Source organism: Hipposideros armiger, unplaced genomic scaffold (assembly GCF_001890085.2).
Source record: "Hipposideros armiger isolate ML-2016 unplaced genomic scaffold, ASM189008v1 scaffold_264, whole genome shotgun sequence".
Lineage (NCBI taxonomy): Eukaryota > Metazoa > Chordata > Mammalia > Chiroptera > Hipposideridae > Hipposideros > Hipposideros armiger.
The window spans coordinates 830,810-847,496 of NW_017731614.1; the positions used below are offsets into that span (position 1 = coordinate 830,810).

General features: G+C 45.3%; 3 protein-coding genes across 17 annotated transcripts in view; 2 read left to right on the forward strand and 1 right to left on the reverse strand.

Annotated features, from left to right (window-relative positions):
- The window catches only part of MPRIP (myosin phosphatase Rho interacting protein), a 140,875-nt gene extending 133,008 nt beyond the window's left edge, over positions 1 to 7,867 (forward strand). For all 15 annotated transcript variants that reach the window (XM_019656658.1, XM_019656649.1, XM_019656647.1 and 12 more), the window contains one exon: positions 898 to 7,867. In XM_019656658.1, the coding sequence (XP_019512203.1) occupies positions 898 to 969 (72 nt within the window). In that variant the 3' untranslated portion in view covers positions 970 to 7,867. The remainder of the gene's footprint in view (positions 1 to 897) is intronic.
- A 2,192-nt stretch (positions 7,868 to 10,059) lies between these two features.
- Positions 10,060 to 10,623, forward strand: UBB (ubiquitin B). The gene has a single exon (XM_019656635.1). The coding sequence runs from the start codon at positions 10,107 to 10,109 to the stop codon at positions 10,575 to 10,577; it is 471 nt and encodes a 156-aa protein (XP_019512180.1). The 5' UTR covers positions 10,060 to 10,106; the 3' UTR covers positions 10,578 to 10,623.
- A 4,105-nt stretch (positions 10,624 to 14,728) lies between these two features.
- The window catches only part of PLD6 (phospholipase D family member 6), a 6,113-nt gene continuing 4,154 nt past the window's right edge, over positions 14,729 to 16,687 (reverse strand). Inside the window, exon 2 of the mRNA XM_019656631.1 lies at positions 14,729 to 16,664. Within this exon, the coding sequence (XP_019512176.1) occupies positions 16,417 to 16,664 (248 nt within the window). The 3' untranslated portion in view covers positions 14,729 to 16,416. The remainder of the gene's footprint in view (positions 16,665 to 16,687) is intronic.

Here is a 16,687-nt window from a genome sequence, read left to right on the forward strand (position 1 = left end):
ACACCTGTACCTTTGTCAGCTCTAGCACGTGCCAAGCTGAGGACACTGGCGGCTCTGAGTCCGATGTTAAGACTTGCCATGGAAATGAGATGGCGACTAAGGAGCCAGGCCCATCCCAGCTGGTGCTGGCATCCAAGTCATCCCAGTTGCGCTCTGAAGTGACATTCCTGTTCTCATCCAGAAATTCAGTCTTCGGGGAAAGCCCCTAAGAATGAAAAGGAAACACTCTGTCCCCCAGTTAGTAAAGTCTCACTTATCTCGAGACACACAGATTTGAACTTTCCCAGGGTCCCACAAGAACAGTGTGTCAGGTTTTACATTCTGGAAATCTTGGCAGATATGTTAACATGTTCCCAAGTCCCCATAACAGTAAACCCAGCAGGGTTTCTGCCCAGGGGAGACCAGGAGCGGGTCTGAGGGCAGCAGGTGCTGCCAGGGCTCATCCAAGGAGCAGGGAGGCTGGTCCTGGCTCCCCACTCTGCAGCGGGGCCCCGGGAGCACTCCGGTCCCTCGCACAAGGTCTTGGTAATAATCGCAGGGGGACCAGGCGTGGACAGGTCCATACTCTGGAGAACACGTAGATGGGCAGTTTTCTAGTTCTTGGCACGGTCTTTTTTTCCTGGCTGAATCGGTCTGATTGCTGCTTGTCTCAAGAGCCCTAAGCTCAGAATTCACCCTCTTACACACATGGTCTTGTTTCTCTGGTTGTTTTCCTTTTTCATCCAGATAACACCATTTCGCAAGAGACAGCTCTCTCCTTAGCATGCCCCACTAATCTCTGAGGAGCCTCCCCCACCCCTCGCCTCTGACTGCAGACTGCACCCCAGCATTAGGCCTGGTCCTTAACCGTTTGTTTGTGTGTGTGTGTTTGTTTGTTTTCTTCTGCTGTCCTTCCAGAGTCTGAAGGAAGGCCTGACAGTGCAAGAACGCTTGAAGCTCTTTGAATCCAGGGACTTGAAGAAAGACTAGCTGTGTCCCATTCAACTTGAACATACACCCTCCCCAGCTTGCGGCAGCACAACCCAAACACTGCTTTTTGTCTGTACTTTATTTTTTTATTATTATTGTTGTCATTATTGTCATTAACTGTGGGTATGGATGCATGAGAGACTCGTCTATGGGATGTTCACACCATTCCCTGCTACGTTGATTCCGTCTTCCTGTTGTCTTTATCCAGGCTTTTTTTCCATGGTATTCTAAAATAAGCCAAGCAGTGGGGGCGTGGAGGGCCAGCTATGCCATCTGGGTGTGCTGGAACCCCTGACAGCCGCCACCCGCTGTACTCACTCACTGTCAGTATTAGGCCCGGCAGCCTGTCGATAAGCTTAGCTCTGTCGCTGGTGCACCTGGGGTCAGGCCCGGGCTAAACTCTGTGCACTGGGTCACTTGGAGAGAACAAGCCATGGGGATGTGCTTTTGCCTGGATCCTGCACTGACAGCTCAGAGCCTGCCGGCAGGAGCTTGGAAAGCAGGGCAAGGGGCATGGTTTCTGACCTTGATCTGCCACCTTTGAGCTTGGGAGAAGGCCAGCGTTTTATACTTGTTCCACTAATCCATCTTGGAACCACACCCCAGGTCATCGTGGCAAACTTCACAACCTGGAGAATGTTGAAAGCAGCCATTCCTATTTTTGTTTGTTTTTTATTAAATCTTGCACAAAAGCCCGGCCCCTCTCATTCCTTCCTACGCTCGCTCCTTTCTTAGCCACCAGTAACCCCGGTCATTTCGTAACTACTTGTCTTGTTGACCTGGGGTTTCAGACTGTAACTGCAAATAATGAATTCCCTCAGGGAATCACGCAGGGCGAAAGAGGGTTCATTTCTGGAACCTCTCTGAAAAGAAACCATGTTGCTTTTGAAAAGGTTAAGAGAAGACCCCTATGTTATGTCAAGAAGAAAGTTAGAGGATGTCGGAGTCAGATGAAAACTGCCCATTATTTTGTGTTCTTAACCCTAGTTTAATTAATCTGAGATATGAAGAGTTCTTTCGCAGCATTTAGAGACCCTAAAGTAAACCTGTACTAACAATTTTGCTTTTCTAACAGTTTGAGTAAGACCTTTTTAACTGCCACAAAACACTCTATAGCTCTTCTTAAAAATGTCTTGGAGTTTCTATGGTGGCTCATGAAAACTATTGATCCTATTAAGACAAGGAGTAGACACAACCTTAGCCAGTGGGAACAGGTTCTGCTGCCTGGGGAGCAGAGGGAGGCCAGAGAGTGGAATGTTGGGAGGGGCTCGTTCTGGTCTCACTGCATCTGTTGGTCCGTTGGCTTTATTGCCAACAGCACATTCTCACTCTGTTGATGCTTGAGTTAATTTGATAGTCTCTGGGTACACGGATACATGGGGGTAAAAACAGAAATCTTGCTGGGTTTCTAGATTAAGTTAGTGAACAGCGTCATTTGGGAAGAGTCCTGGGAAGGCCAGACAGAAGGTCCCGGGGCTATGTTTAGTTTAAGACGCAAGCTTGGGTGCTCTCTCCTCACAGGAATAAACTTGGCTGCCCTCTGGCATGAGCCTTCCCTGTTCACAAGCTGTAAGAGCCCTAACCCACTCTTGTCACTCCCTTGCTACTATTCCATGTTTTTAAAAGCAAGAAAATATTAGCTCTTTTTAAAATTCTCCTTACCAGACACCCCCGCCACATAGATTGGCAGCATTTTTACAAAGTACCCATGACCTTTGTGTTGTGCTCAGAGTGGGAGCAAACAGAAGGAGCATTTGGGATCCTGCCGTCCATGCCATCAGAACACTCGCAGCACATGTGTCCTCTAGGGCAGTGACATGATATTCAGCATGCCCCGTCTTTCTGCAGGCTGCCTGGGCACTAGGATGTCGTGTCATTCCTTCGGCATCCTTGCCTCATCCAGCACAGCATCCTTTGTGACTGCCCCTGGTGCCTCTAGGGACTCCTCTCCAGGCAGCCCCCTGCCTCCAGCCTGCCCAGAGCTTTCCAGCAGGGTTGAGCATGGAGTCGGGCTCCATCTGCCTTAAAACGGTGAAGGTTGGAAATCCGCAGTGCTTTTGAATGGGTCAAAAGAGCATACATTTTTTTTCACTTGTCCCTGGAGGTTAGACCTCAGGAATCCTGGGAAACAAATGTGTTGAGCGCAGTATTGGGGGGTCGAAGGCAGAGACTGGGGAAATCCTGTCACTGCAGCCATTATGTAAAGGCCCCTCCTGGTCACCCCATGAACAGCAGGACTCGTTCTCCTAGTGCTGGTTCCTTCTGGAGGTTCCCGGGAATACAGCCTCCCACAGAGTGCGCTGAGCCAGCCTTGCTGAGTGTCATCCTGTAGTGACAACTGTCAGGCTCGGAACCCGGTCTGAGCTTCCTGCTGCTCAGTCCCATCTTCCAGCCAGAGCAAGCGGGCAGAACAGAACAAAGAGGACCTTTTACATCGTCTCTCACCGCAGAGTCTCACAGCAGTCCCGGGGGCTGTGGACAGGGTAGTGGGGACATTGTGCATCCAGGTGCTGGCGCTCACCAGGCCGTGGGAGCATCCCCGCTTCCCAGGAAGGAAATTGTTAACATGGACCGACTTCACAGTTGTAATTATTTTGCTGTAAATGTTTATTATTCATTTGTAATCTCCTAGCACCTGCAAAAAGCTGTGGCAGACATTCATGGCTTCATCTGCTCATTTTGTGAACACTCATTAGTGACGGTGTACCGCCAGCACACGCGCATTAGTGACAGTGTACCGCCAGCACAGGTGCAGCGAGGAAAAGCTTCCTGCTGGCCAAGTTCATTGTGCATGATGCCAGCGCCTGAGCAGATGTGAAGGCCAGTACCCAGGTGACCGTGGCTGTCTGAAACCTCCCTGGCAGAGGGGTGACGGGGGGTGGGCTGAGGTGGCAGAGAGCACTTTGCCACCAGAAATTGAAGCTTGTGCAATAAGGTGTCAAAATGAGTCTGAATTTGTGGGAGGAAGTGATGGCCATCCTGGATTGTCCGGTGGAGGCCAAGGTGGCAATGAGTGGGTTTGTCAGGAACTGAGACCAGAGGCCCCCTCCCTACATGTCTACCGTGGAAAGGTAGAGACCAGGGAAGGCCCCAGCTCGGCTAGTGACGTGGGACCTGTAATGCCAGTGTCCAGATCCAGTCCTTTGCTCACTGACCCAACAGCTAGGCATTGAGGGCCTTGCACAGGCCAGACACAGGAAGAGGGGATTGCAGTTTTTAAAAAACAGCTGTGACCATCAGAGTCTGCTTGAAAGGAATTCTGACACAAGGCCAGGACACAATTGATGGCCTAAGAAACATTTTTGTAGGGATGTATTTATAACACCATTGTTTCACCAGTGGTAGATGGAACACTTGACTCCTGGCCTGAGGATGGAACCCAGTCCTTTTTATCACTGGTGCCTAGTGGTACCTTTAGCAAGGCTGTGGTTTGAAACTCACCCTGGGCGTGGCGCGGCACAGCGCCTTCCCTACCCTGCGGGCCTGGAGGCAGAGCCCTAACCTTGTGCCTTCTTTCCTCCAGCTAAGAAATGATGGGGTGTGATGGGGTCCCTGCCAGTAAAATGCTGTAGGCACCCCCAGGTGTGTTCCCTACACGGGAGAGCTGACAGGCAGTGTGTTTCTCCTTAGAGAAAGCTGCTTCTCCCTGCACTTGTTAACTTTTCGGCCTGTGCAGCTTACAGTGGGGCTGCTGCCTAACTGCCAAGGTGTGGGGCTTTCCCACCCCCACTTCCCTATGTCTGCGTGATATTGTCATGGCTAACCACACACTAGGTCCTCTGCCCTCACTCACCAATGTGTCTGAGACAGTTACTATCCAGGGATTCAAAGCTCTTTTCAGTCCATGAAAAGAATGCAACCCATCAACACATTTTTCCTGAAAATAAAAGTTTGCTTATCGTCCTAAGGAAGCTTGGAATTTAACATTTTCCTTTATAGACACAATTTCAAAAAAAAAAAAAAAACTAATACAGGATTCAGTGACCCTTGTCACCAAAAAAGGAGGGCGTAATTTAAGTATTTCCAAAGTTTTACAAAGGACAGGGAAGTGTATACTATTACACTTAGGAGGAATTAAATGCTAGAAGAAAAAATTGGTACATTGGAAGCTGCACTGCTCTGGAAACATCAGTCATTTGAAATATCTCACACCCTGAAAACCCTGGACAACTGAGCTACTGCAATGTTTTATGTTAAATAGGAATTTGCTTCTTAAATAAATGTTAACTGTTGGCCTAATACTTGCTCCACCTAGTTGAGATTAGTGAACAGTTCCTATGCTCTCGCACAGCAGCCTCTGCTGGGCCTCTATGACTTGGGAAGAACGCTGCTGAAACTTCTTATTTTAAAGGTTCTTAAACTAAGGTATTTGCACACCATTTGTTTTCAGTCTTTCATCGGAGGCTCTTCTACCTTCTGTCATTCTTGAGAGACTAATTATTGGACTGCTCAGCTAAAGCATTGCTTTCTCAGTTAGTGAATACTGAAGAATTGCCCGTGGGATTTACACAGATGTCATACTTAGAAGCTTACCAGTACACAAACGCCTCCCCGGCTTTTCCATCCCTGAAAGGTCTAAGCTTAGATAGCAAACTTCTTAGCACAGGTGTTAGTCCTTGCCTGAGATCAGGTCAAAAGGTCAGATCCTTCACTGTTCTCAACACCAAGTAAGCAGGACACTGGGACACTTCTTCACAGCCGGCCACAGCCAGCCAGTCCTCAGACTGCTCTTAGGAGATGGGAGTCTGTTGTACTTACATACAGTTTTGTGTATTACTCGTGTACACTTTTAGCAAGGTCATACTTTCCACAATTGAAAATTTAAGGATCAGCTTAAAGTGAGGTCTAGTAACACTTGTTTTGGGTTCTTTCGTAGGAAGACTTGACATGAACCCAATATGGAAGTGTACATTGTCAATTTCTCAGATTTTTTCTGCTGAAAAGACTCAGCCTCATTCTTTTGCCCTTTTGAGAATGTTTCAAGTAATCCTGTTTCGCTATAGAAGGCAGAGGTCTACCTTCTCTGAAGTCTTTTCAACAGAAGACACAGAGGAGGAGTAATAACATTAGGCCACCCCTGTGTGTGGCCCAAATGATTAGCTGTTTAAACCACCTTGGGTTCCTTTCATACAGGACTGTGTGAAGACTTAAGCTACAGCACACTTTGGGGCTTCCAGTTTCTCTGTTTAAAAGCAGCTGTGTTTTTTCAAAATAATCAGTATATTCAGAGCAAGCAGTATAAATAGTACTCAGAAATTATTATAGGGGTTTTTGTGACTTTTATTTTAATTGTATACAGATATCCCCTTTTAAGGTAGGGAGAACAGCTTTGGGTGTAACATTGAACCCCACGCAACATTATAAGGAAACGGTTTTAAAGACTGTTTACAGTGTCTAAAATAACGACAACCCTGTACCCGTAATTGTCTTTCATTGAAAGAACTGTAAAACTTGTTCTTGGTAGAGCCACTTAAAGTCCTGGAGGAAAATGAGGAGAATGAAGAACATGGTGGTTACATCTTGACCAGCTCCTGTACATAGTAACCTAAGACTTGGAGGGAGACGTAGTTTAACACGGTCTGGCACAAGGGGTCTGTGTACTGGGCAGGGCCACATGCAGGGTCCAGCCAAGTGCCTGGATTCTCCGGCTCTTAGGTTGTGTTGTGCAACAGCACAGAGGTCACAAAGCTTGTAATGCTGTTATTTTACCATATATGTCTATGTCCAGTAGGTAAGGAAACATTGTCACAAAAATACTTAAGAACTGGATGGTCCAATACAGGAGGATGTTGAAGTCTCAGGGGTAAAATACCACAGTCGGTCTCAAATTGGGCACTGCAGGGGGTTGGCGGTGGGGGGGCCTTCCCAGGATTCAGTTGGAGCTCACGGTGGAGTCATCAGATGCAGAGAGCCCACCTGCTGCCTTCACGTTTCCCTTGCCCTTTGCTCTTTTCCCCTTTACAACTGGTTGTATCACATATTTCAGGTTTTTTTATAGGAAACTAAGAATAGATTATGAAGAACACTAAATTATTGGATTATGTTTATATCACAAAACTTCAATTAAAATGGATTTTAGGATTTACCTTTATTATTAATGACATATTTACTGACTTGTTAGGATTCAAAGCAGTTAAGGGACAAGAATTAATTCATGTGGTTTTCCTAAGTAATATTTATAAAGTGTAAAGTTTCTTAAGTGGTTCCTCAACAATTTTAATTCTTAGTGATTTTTCTCACAAAATAGTCTTCTATCAGAGAGAATGTCTCGGTTCAGTACTAAAGATAAAAGCACTATGCCAAACTGGTGGGAGAGCTGAGATACAAAGTGAAAAATGCAAATAGTTTTCTGTTGTGACAAATTTGGAAATAATTCACAGCAATCACTTCTGCCACAGCTAATTATTTCAACAGTCAGGTGATACGTGTTCAAAGAACAAACTTGTATAATTGGAACTGGTGTTTAATTTCTGTACTAACGCTAAGCGATGATGGTCACCAGACTAAAATCACATGCAGAAGCAGCAGAGGTCTGAGGAGCACAGGTGACAGCACATGCCTCCCAGGCTGCACTGGAGGCCTCAGATGAGGCAGCTCCCAGAAACAGAGACCAGGGTGGGCCATCTGTCAGGCCCCCAGGGTCTTCCTGAAGAGAAGAGCCTGGTCAATGATGCTGCACTCTTTCTGACAATTCAAGAATTCTATGGTTTCATTTGAGGCTTTTTTTTTTAACAAAGTTTCTGATAACTGTTCACTACAGCTGAAGTATTTGTCAAAATATTTATTCCTTTGTGTGACATGCTAGATTCCCATGGATGTAGCTGATCATTTCTATTTTGTAAATATTACCTAACTTTACATAAACTATACCATAATAAACTATTTTTGCATCACCCTTTGCATGCTGTGAATGAGGTATTGTTTAATGGAGAGACATGCAAAATATGCATTTAAGTCAAAAATAAGAAACTGGTCAGTAGCCTAGAGATTTATAATGGAGTTTTGGTTATTTTATTATGGTTTTTTTCTTTCTTTTTTTATTGGAGAGTTGGGCGAGGGAAAACAGTGTAATTGGGGAGGGGTACCAGCCAAGTTGTTCTTCAGTCCTAGTTGTGGAGGGTGCCAGTCGCCATCTGGTTGGCCTCTAAGCTCAAAGTACTGTGTTCAATCTTAGTTGCGGGTGGGCGTAGCCACCATCCCATGCGGGAGTCGAACCAGCAGCCTTGCTGTTAAGAGCGCATGCTCTATGTACTGAGCCATCCGGGTGGCAGCTCAGCTCAAGGTGCCGAGTTCAGTCTTAGTTGCGGGAGGGCATAGCCCACCATCGAACAGGCAGTCTTGTGTTAGGAGCACATGCTCTCACCAGCTGAGCCATCCTGCCACCTGTTGGCAGCTCGGCTCAGGCACAGCGTCACTGGCCCATGTGGGAATCGAACTGATGGCCCTGTTGCTCAGAGCTTGCGCTCTTAAGCTACCTCTTAACCAACTGAGCCACTTGGCTGGCCCTGCTTTTTTTTTTAAACAGTGCTTTTAAAGTTTTGGATTAGTTGTCAGCAATTTAAAATCAGATTTCACATAAAAATTCAGTCTCACATGTTTACACACAACACATATTAAGAACTATTTACATCCACAATCTAAGGTACATTGGCTCAGTTATAGAAACCTTCAGGAGCCAGAAGGACACTAAGAAATAGTAATGAAAGGAAGGAACTATAACTCTCCCATACCTTCCAATTTTTTTTAAAAAGATTTTTATTGGGGTATTGGGGGATGGGAACAGCGCTGGGGAATTGGGGGAAGGGGAACAGACAAGTTCCTGTCTTTTTGTTCTTCAGTCTAGTTGTGGAGGACGTTGCTTCACTGGCCCAAGTTGGCACCATCATTGCGCTCTTCCCAGGTGAGGCAGATCAGTCGCCAGCTTCTGGACGGCCGCTCACGGAGGCTGCTGGCTGCTCACGCTGGTTGCTGGCTACACACGGTAGCCCAATGGCAACCCACTGCCACAGGGGCTGCAGCCTACGCCATCGCCGGCGACTCTCAGCAGCCCAGCTCCAGGTTGAGCTGTTGTTCAGCATCTTAGCTGTGGAGGGCAGTGTCACTGGCCCTCATATGTGGGATCCGAACCGGGGCCCTCTGGCGTCCCAAGCCAGCTCTTAACCATTGTGCCACTCGGCCGGCCCACCTTCCCATTTATTAATAGATTTATTTACAATTAAGTTTTACTTTTTGTTTTGAAAAGAATGCATCTGATATCATGACCCAGTACACACACACACACACACCTGCCCAAACCACAACCCAGAATTTCACAAAATAATGCTCCCTTACTAGAATACACTCTCATGTCTCCATTCTGTTTCATTTTTTGAAATGCTTGTTGTGACCCTCTAAATAAGAAACTGGATTTTTTTAATTATTATTATTGGAACAACCTTTAGAATGAAATATGTGAAAAAGATTTTCAGATGAAAAAAGGCTACCAATTAGAAATCAACTCAATGGAGCCGGCCAAGTGGCTCAGTTGGTTAAGAGTGGGCTTAAGAGCGCAAGCTTTGAGCAACAGGGCCACCAGTTCGATTCCCACATGGACCAGTGACACTGCGCCCGAGCTGAGCTGAGCTGTTGCTGAGCTACCAATAGGTGGCAGAATGGCTCAGCTGGTGTAACAACAAGATTGCCTGTTCGCAGCTAAGACTGAACTCGGTACCTTGAGCTGAGCTGCTGCCTGGATGGCTCAGTGGATAGAGCGTGTGCTCTTCAAGGCTGCCGTTTCGACTCCCGCATGGGATGGTGGCTACGCCCACCTGCAACTAAGATTGTAACACAGCACCTTGAGCTTAGAGGCCACAAGCTGCCAACAGGAAGCCAGATGGCGACTGGTGCTCTCCAAAATGAGGATTGAAGAACAACAACTTGGCTGGTCCCGTTCCCCAATAAAATCTTTAAAAAAAGAAATCAACTTAATGGAATTTATAAAACTTAGCAAGAACAAAGCTGAGTACAGACATATAAAGAATACATATTTTCGGGATGCTATTCTCATTTAAGGATGTTCCAATAATTTTCTAACCATTTAAAAAAATCAGTCAAGTCTTCCTTTCCGATCCACCATCTGCAGTGGAATCGCCGCCAAGATGCAGATTTTCGTGAAAACCCTTACCGGGAAGACCATCACCCTCGAGGTTGAACCCTCGGATACAATAGAAAATGTAAAGGCCAAGATCCAGGATAAGGAAGGAATTCCTCCTGATCAGCAAAGACCGATCTTTGCTGGCAAGCAACTGGAAGATGGACGTACTTTGTCTGACTACAACATTCAAAAGGAGTCCACTCTTCATCTTGTGTTGAGACTTTGTGGTGGTGCTAAGAAAAGGAAGAAGAAGTCTTACACCACTCCCAAGAAGAACAAGCATAAGAGAAAGAAGGTTAAGCTGGCTGTCCTGAAATACTATAAGGTGGACGAGAATGGCAAAATCAGCCGCCTTCGTCGGGAGTGCCCTTCAGATGAATGTGGTGCCGGAATTTTTATGGCCAGCCACTTTGACAGACATTATTGTGGCAAATGTTGTCTGACCTATTGCTTCAACAAACCAGAAGACAAGTAATTGTATATGGTTTAATAAAAGACATGAACTGACCAAAAAAAAAAAATCAGTCAAATATACACACAGTTTTTGGACACTGCTCTAATATGGCATTCTAATAGCTTTAACACACTTTTTAAAACTATGTATGTGCAATTTTAAATATCAGTTGGCATATGGGAAGTCCAATACCCTTTTATAATAAAAAACACTGAACAAACTAGGAATAGAAGGGAACTTCTTCAACATGATAAAATCCTATGAAAGCCCACAGCTAACATACTCAGTGGTGGAAGACTGAAAGTCGTCCCCCACCACCACCACCACCACCACCAAGATCAAGAACAAGACGAGGATGTCTGTTCTCACCATATCTATTCAACACTGCTGGAGATTCTTCCCAGAACAATTAGGCAAGAAAACAAAGGCATCCATATCGAAAAGAAAGAAGTAAAACTATCTGTATTTGCAGATGACATGATCTTGTATGTGGGGAATCCTAAGGAATCCACCCAAAAAAGTTTGCAACATACAAGATTCATATACAAAAATCAGTTGTATTTGTATATACTAGTAATGAACAATCAAACTGAAATTAAAGCAATTCCATTTTCAGTAATATAAAAAAATTTTTTAAGTGTAAGATTTGTATACTGAAACCTACAAAACTTAAAAAAATTAAAGATTTAAAAAAATGGAAAGGCATCCCATGTTCATGGACTGGGAGACATGCTAGAATAGCAATACTCCCTAACTTATCTACAGATTAACACAATTCCTATCAAAATCCCAGCTGCTTTTGCAGAAGTTGATCAGCTGATCCTAAGATTCATATGGAAATGTAAGGGGAGCCAGAATAGCCAAAACAATGTTGGAAAAGGATAAAGTTAGAGGACTCATACTACTGGGTTTCAAAACTTACTACAAAACTTCAGTAATCAAGTCAGTGTGGTACTGGCATATGGCTTGGTACATAGATCGATGGAACAAAACTGAGAATCCATAAATAAGCCCTTACATTTATGATCAATTGATTTTCAACGAGGGTACCAAGACCATTCAGTGGGGAAAGAATATATTTTTCAACAAATGGTGCTGGAACAACTAGCTATCTACAGGCAAAAGAATCAAACTGGATCCCCTACCTCACACTATACACAAAAATTAACTCAAAATGGTTTGTAGACCTAAATATAAGAGCTAAGACTGTAAGACTCTTAGAAAAAAAAATAGGAGCAAATCTTTGTGACCTTGGGTTGGGCAATGTTTTCTTAGATATGACACCGCAGCAAAAGTAAAAACAGATCAATTGAATTATAACAAAATAACACATGCTGCAAACAATACCATCAACAAAGTGAAAAGACTACCCAAATAATGGGAGAAAATATTTACAAATCATATTTCTGAAACGGGACTTGACTTGTATCCAGGATATACAAAGAACTCTTGGAACTTAACAATAGAAAGGTAACCCAATGAAAAAATGGCCAAAGGATATGAACAGACATTTCTCCAAAGACGATACATAAATGACCAGTAAGTACATGAAAAGATGCTCAACATCATTAATCGTCAGGAAAATACAAGTCAAAACCACAGTGAGACACCAACCACCTCACGCACAATAGGCTGGCTATAATGAAGTCAGATAACTTTGTTGGTAAGGATGTGGAGAAAAGGAACCCTCATCCAGTGCAGACGGGAATGTAAAACAGTGCAGTCACTTTGGAAAACAGTCGGGCAGTTTCTCAAGTGGTTAAACAGACATACATGACCCACTAAGACCACTCCTAGGTATTTACTCAACAGAAATGAAAACGTATGCCCACACACTTGTATGTGAATGTTCATAGCATCATTACTTGTAACAGCCAAAAGGTGGAAACCCAAATGTCCGCCAACTGATGAATCAGTAAACAAAATGTAATACATCCACACAATGGAATATTATTCAGGAATAAAAAAGAAGTGAAATAGTGACACATGCTACAACATGAATGGCCCTCAAAAACATGCTAAGTGAAAGAAGGCAGATACAAAATGCCACATATTGGGCCGGCCGAGTGGCGCGATGGTTAAGAACTCGCTTGGGATGCCAGAGGGCCCCGGTTCGGATCCCACATATGAGAGCCAGTGACACTGCCCTCCACAGCTAAGATGCTGAACAACAGCTCAACCTGGAGCTGGGCTGCCATGAGTCGCCGGCGACGGCATGGGCTGCAGTCCCTGTGGCAGTGGATTGCCATGGACTACCGTGTGTGGCCAGCAGCCAGCGTGAGCGGCCAGCAGCCGCAGTGAGCGGCCATCCAGAAGCCGGCGACTGATCTGCCTCGCCAGAGAAGAGCGCAATGATGGTGCCAACTTGGGCCAGTGAAGCAACGTCCTCCACAACTAGATTGAAGAACAAAACGACAGCAACTTGTCTGTTCCCCTTTCCCCAATTCCCCAGCACTGTTCCCAACCCCCCAATTCCCCAATAAAAAAAAATCTAAAAAACAAAAAAAAAACACCAAAAAAAATGCCACATATTGTTGGATTCCATTTATATGAAATCTTCACAACAGATAAATCCATACAGACAGGAAGCAGATTAGTGGTTGCCAGGGGCTGGGGTTGGCGGGAGTAGGAGTGACCACTAATGGGTCAGGGTTTCTTTCTGGGGGGGTGAAAATGTTCTGGAATCAGTGGTGATGGTTGCACAACTCAATATACTAAAACCACTGAATTGCATACTATTAAAGGGTGAATTTTATAGTATATGAATTTCAATGAAGTGTTATTTTTAAACAGTTACTTTACAAACCAATTCAACAGAACCAATGTAGCACTTTAAAATATGATGTAGTTGTGTTGGTTCATTCAAACACTCTTGATGTGACAGTTGTTGGCAGACTGTTAGGCCACATACCACTACCACGACAATTTGTTTTTTAGTCACAAGGGTTGCCCGAGTTTCACTTTGCACATCAGTTGTTAAGCTATATCACTGCCCCAGAGTTCAAATGACAACCTTGAGCCGAAGCCACGAGGTGAACTGGATGTGGGGAGGGAAGGTGGGGTGGGGGGTATCCTAGGCTCCTCTTATGAAGTCACTACCCAGCCTTCCTACTTCTTTTAAAGTCTCTCTAGGAGGAGCCACGACGGAGCCTTATAGGCAGAGAGCAGCTTTAGAGGACACACCACACCAAGTCCCCTCCCAGACTTCTTCCATTCTGTGCTCAGACCATGCCTGAGGAATGTCAGACACAGGGTAGACCCACCGTTCTAGGGGTTACTTCAGTGTCACTGCCCATTGCTGGACTAGACCCCAAATAACTGTCACCCAGTCAAAGCCACTTACTCGGCCTTAAGTATCTTCTGAATCAATGAAAGATCAACTGCTTCATTCATTTGCTTTACGTACCTTGAAACCTGGGAACTTACCACAGCCTCTGATGTGAACTCCTGGCTCACCTGACAGACCAGGCACGCCAGTCACCTCCAACGCCCCAGTCCCGGCCCAGCTACCCCACATGACCTCTCCTGTCAGAGCAGACTGTGGCCAGCCCAAAGGTCAGGGGCTCCAGTCATTTTGTGCAAACACCTATAATCTAAATGGATACAAAATACTTGCAATTCGGAGGTAGATTTTAGTAGTGCCCTCAGGAAGTTTTCTCTCATTGCAAGTTCTTTTCAGAAAGATTAGCTAGTACCTGAAACTTTTCCTACTGCTGCTAAGATGATGAAAACACCAAGATAAACAATAAAGTTATATTAAAAATTATGAGATGATTTTACAATTCTTAAAACATCAGTGCAGATAGCCTGGCTAGATAACTTTATGTGCACGCTGTTACTGATGCACTGATGTCAACATGCTTGCGTGCCACCCACTTCTGGAAGACAGGGACGAGTCACAGCTGGGACCCAGGCACTGCTGCGGGAGTGGGCTGCATGCAGGTGTGCCCACCTTCACAGGTCAGGCGCACAGGCTCAAAACTGGACTAGAAGTGGCGTTTGTCTCTTGGAAACACTTCGGGACATCCCCAGATAAAACCTTCAGGTCTTATTCTGTTGGAGAGACTCCTATGTTCACCAAGTTTCTAAATACCTGTATATTGCCCACCCTCCCCTCAAATGTTTTGTTTCATAAAGAGCAGCCACGATCTGAAGGCAAAAACACACAGCACTACCGTTCCAGAATAAGAACGTATTTATTCAAATGTGTGGGACGCCCAAACAACTTGGCACCATCATCCAGGAGACAGTCTACAACGTCTCCCGTTTTCTTTTCAGAAGATACTCTGCTGGAGAACAGACTCAGATGAAAAACTCATTTAATGTAAAACCACCTCTTGTGATTTCTAATCCATATATTATACTCTATAGCTTCAATAAGAAAAATTAACTTTGAGTTTACTTGCCTAACACTGTAAGTCAAGGGTAACTTTAAATAAACAAAAAAATGTGGAACACTGAAAGGTCTCTCCAGGTGGCTACATGAGCGTGATGGGGGACGAGAAACCCACGTACACCCCAAACAGGCCTCAGGACAGGTCACACAGCATGTTACATACGATTACATATTACTCATCATACAGAAATATGATAAGATGGTAAAATAACCATTCAGATGTTATTTGAGCTATCTATATATAAAGATACACGTTCTGAAGAACATAATGTGGAACATTTCACAAATGTATGTAAGAAGCCTGTTCTCCTATTACCTATGGATGGAAAACCCTAAGCTGAGAATAAAAATAGATCTGTAGGTACCACACCTGAAATGGGTCTCTCCTCTAGTTTACTCCTCCAGATGGTCATGTAACTCATAGTTAATTACACTGAGCCAAAATGAAAATTAGCGAAGCTCCACAGGTGTTAATGTGAAGGCCACTTCTAAACACACAACAAAACCACCTTTGGTGTGAGAACGTTAAAAATTAAAAGCTTAACATGGAAACAGAAGCAGCTTCTGCCCACTTACGGTCCTTCCTGACAGACCACACACTTAACCACATGAAAATAGAAGGGAATCTGCCGAGGATGAACATTTTCATGTGTACTTGTTTTAAAGAGTAGTTATGCAAGGAGACCGGGTAAGAGGGTGGCCTGCCTGCCCTCCAGGGGCAGCTAACGCTCAGGGCGGGCCTGAAGGCAGCTCCTGCTCCCACGTGCCCAGCTCTCCTCTCTTCTCTCTCACCCGTTTTCCTTCCTGACTCGGACCTTCCAGTAAGCCACCAAGGAGCTGGTCACAGTAGGGATGACGAGACTGTCAACCTCTAGCCAATCTCAGGGTCCAGCTGTGCTTGATGGGGACTGGGCCGGTCCCAAGGGACAAGAGGGAGCATTTCAGGAGATACCTAAGGGGCTGAACTGATGGGGCTGGCCAGAGAGGAGGAGATGCTCTCAACTAGGAAAGGGAGTCAGATATTTGACCCTGAAAGAGGCGTCACAGCTTTTCTGTGCGGCAGGAGGAACCCTCGCATTCTGAACCAAGGTACTCGGCAAGGTTCCTTCCTGAGAGCACACTTAGAAGAAGCTATACCTGCTGATGGTGGAAAGAAAAACCCAAAGCTCTGTCCAAAACAACTGACCTAATGTGACAGGAATTCCCGTCCTTTTTAACACTGAGCGCTCTTGGGTTCACTTCAGTGTGTCAATGGATGAGAATTTAGTTTGGATGGATTTTTTCCTAATGTTGAGGTTTCACTCAAGCAGGATGCAGACGCTGTCACCATAACTTGCAGTGCCTCCAGGGGCCCAGTCAGGTCCCATCCCTTGCAGGTTTGGTCTAGTTTCAAAACCAGAGGTACCAAAGCTGTGTGACACCTCTGTCCTCTCCAACTCTGAAGACAGAGGGGAGCCCACGGCTTCAGTGACCTCTCTTCTTCTGTGGGAAAAAAGTATACTTGGTAGGGTTAAACTCGTCCCAAATACGCTCAAATTCTTCCAGGAAAAGCCTCACGTAGTCGGCGTCCTCCATGATCAGCACGTTCTCCCTGTTGTTCTGGATGGCCTGCGTGGTCCAGTTGAGGGAACCGGTGATGAGCACCTTCCTGTCCACCACCGCGAACTTATGGTGCATGTAGCCCAGGTCCTGGTCATGCCGCACTTGGATGCCTACAAAAGGGAAGTCAGCCTGC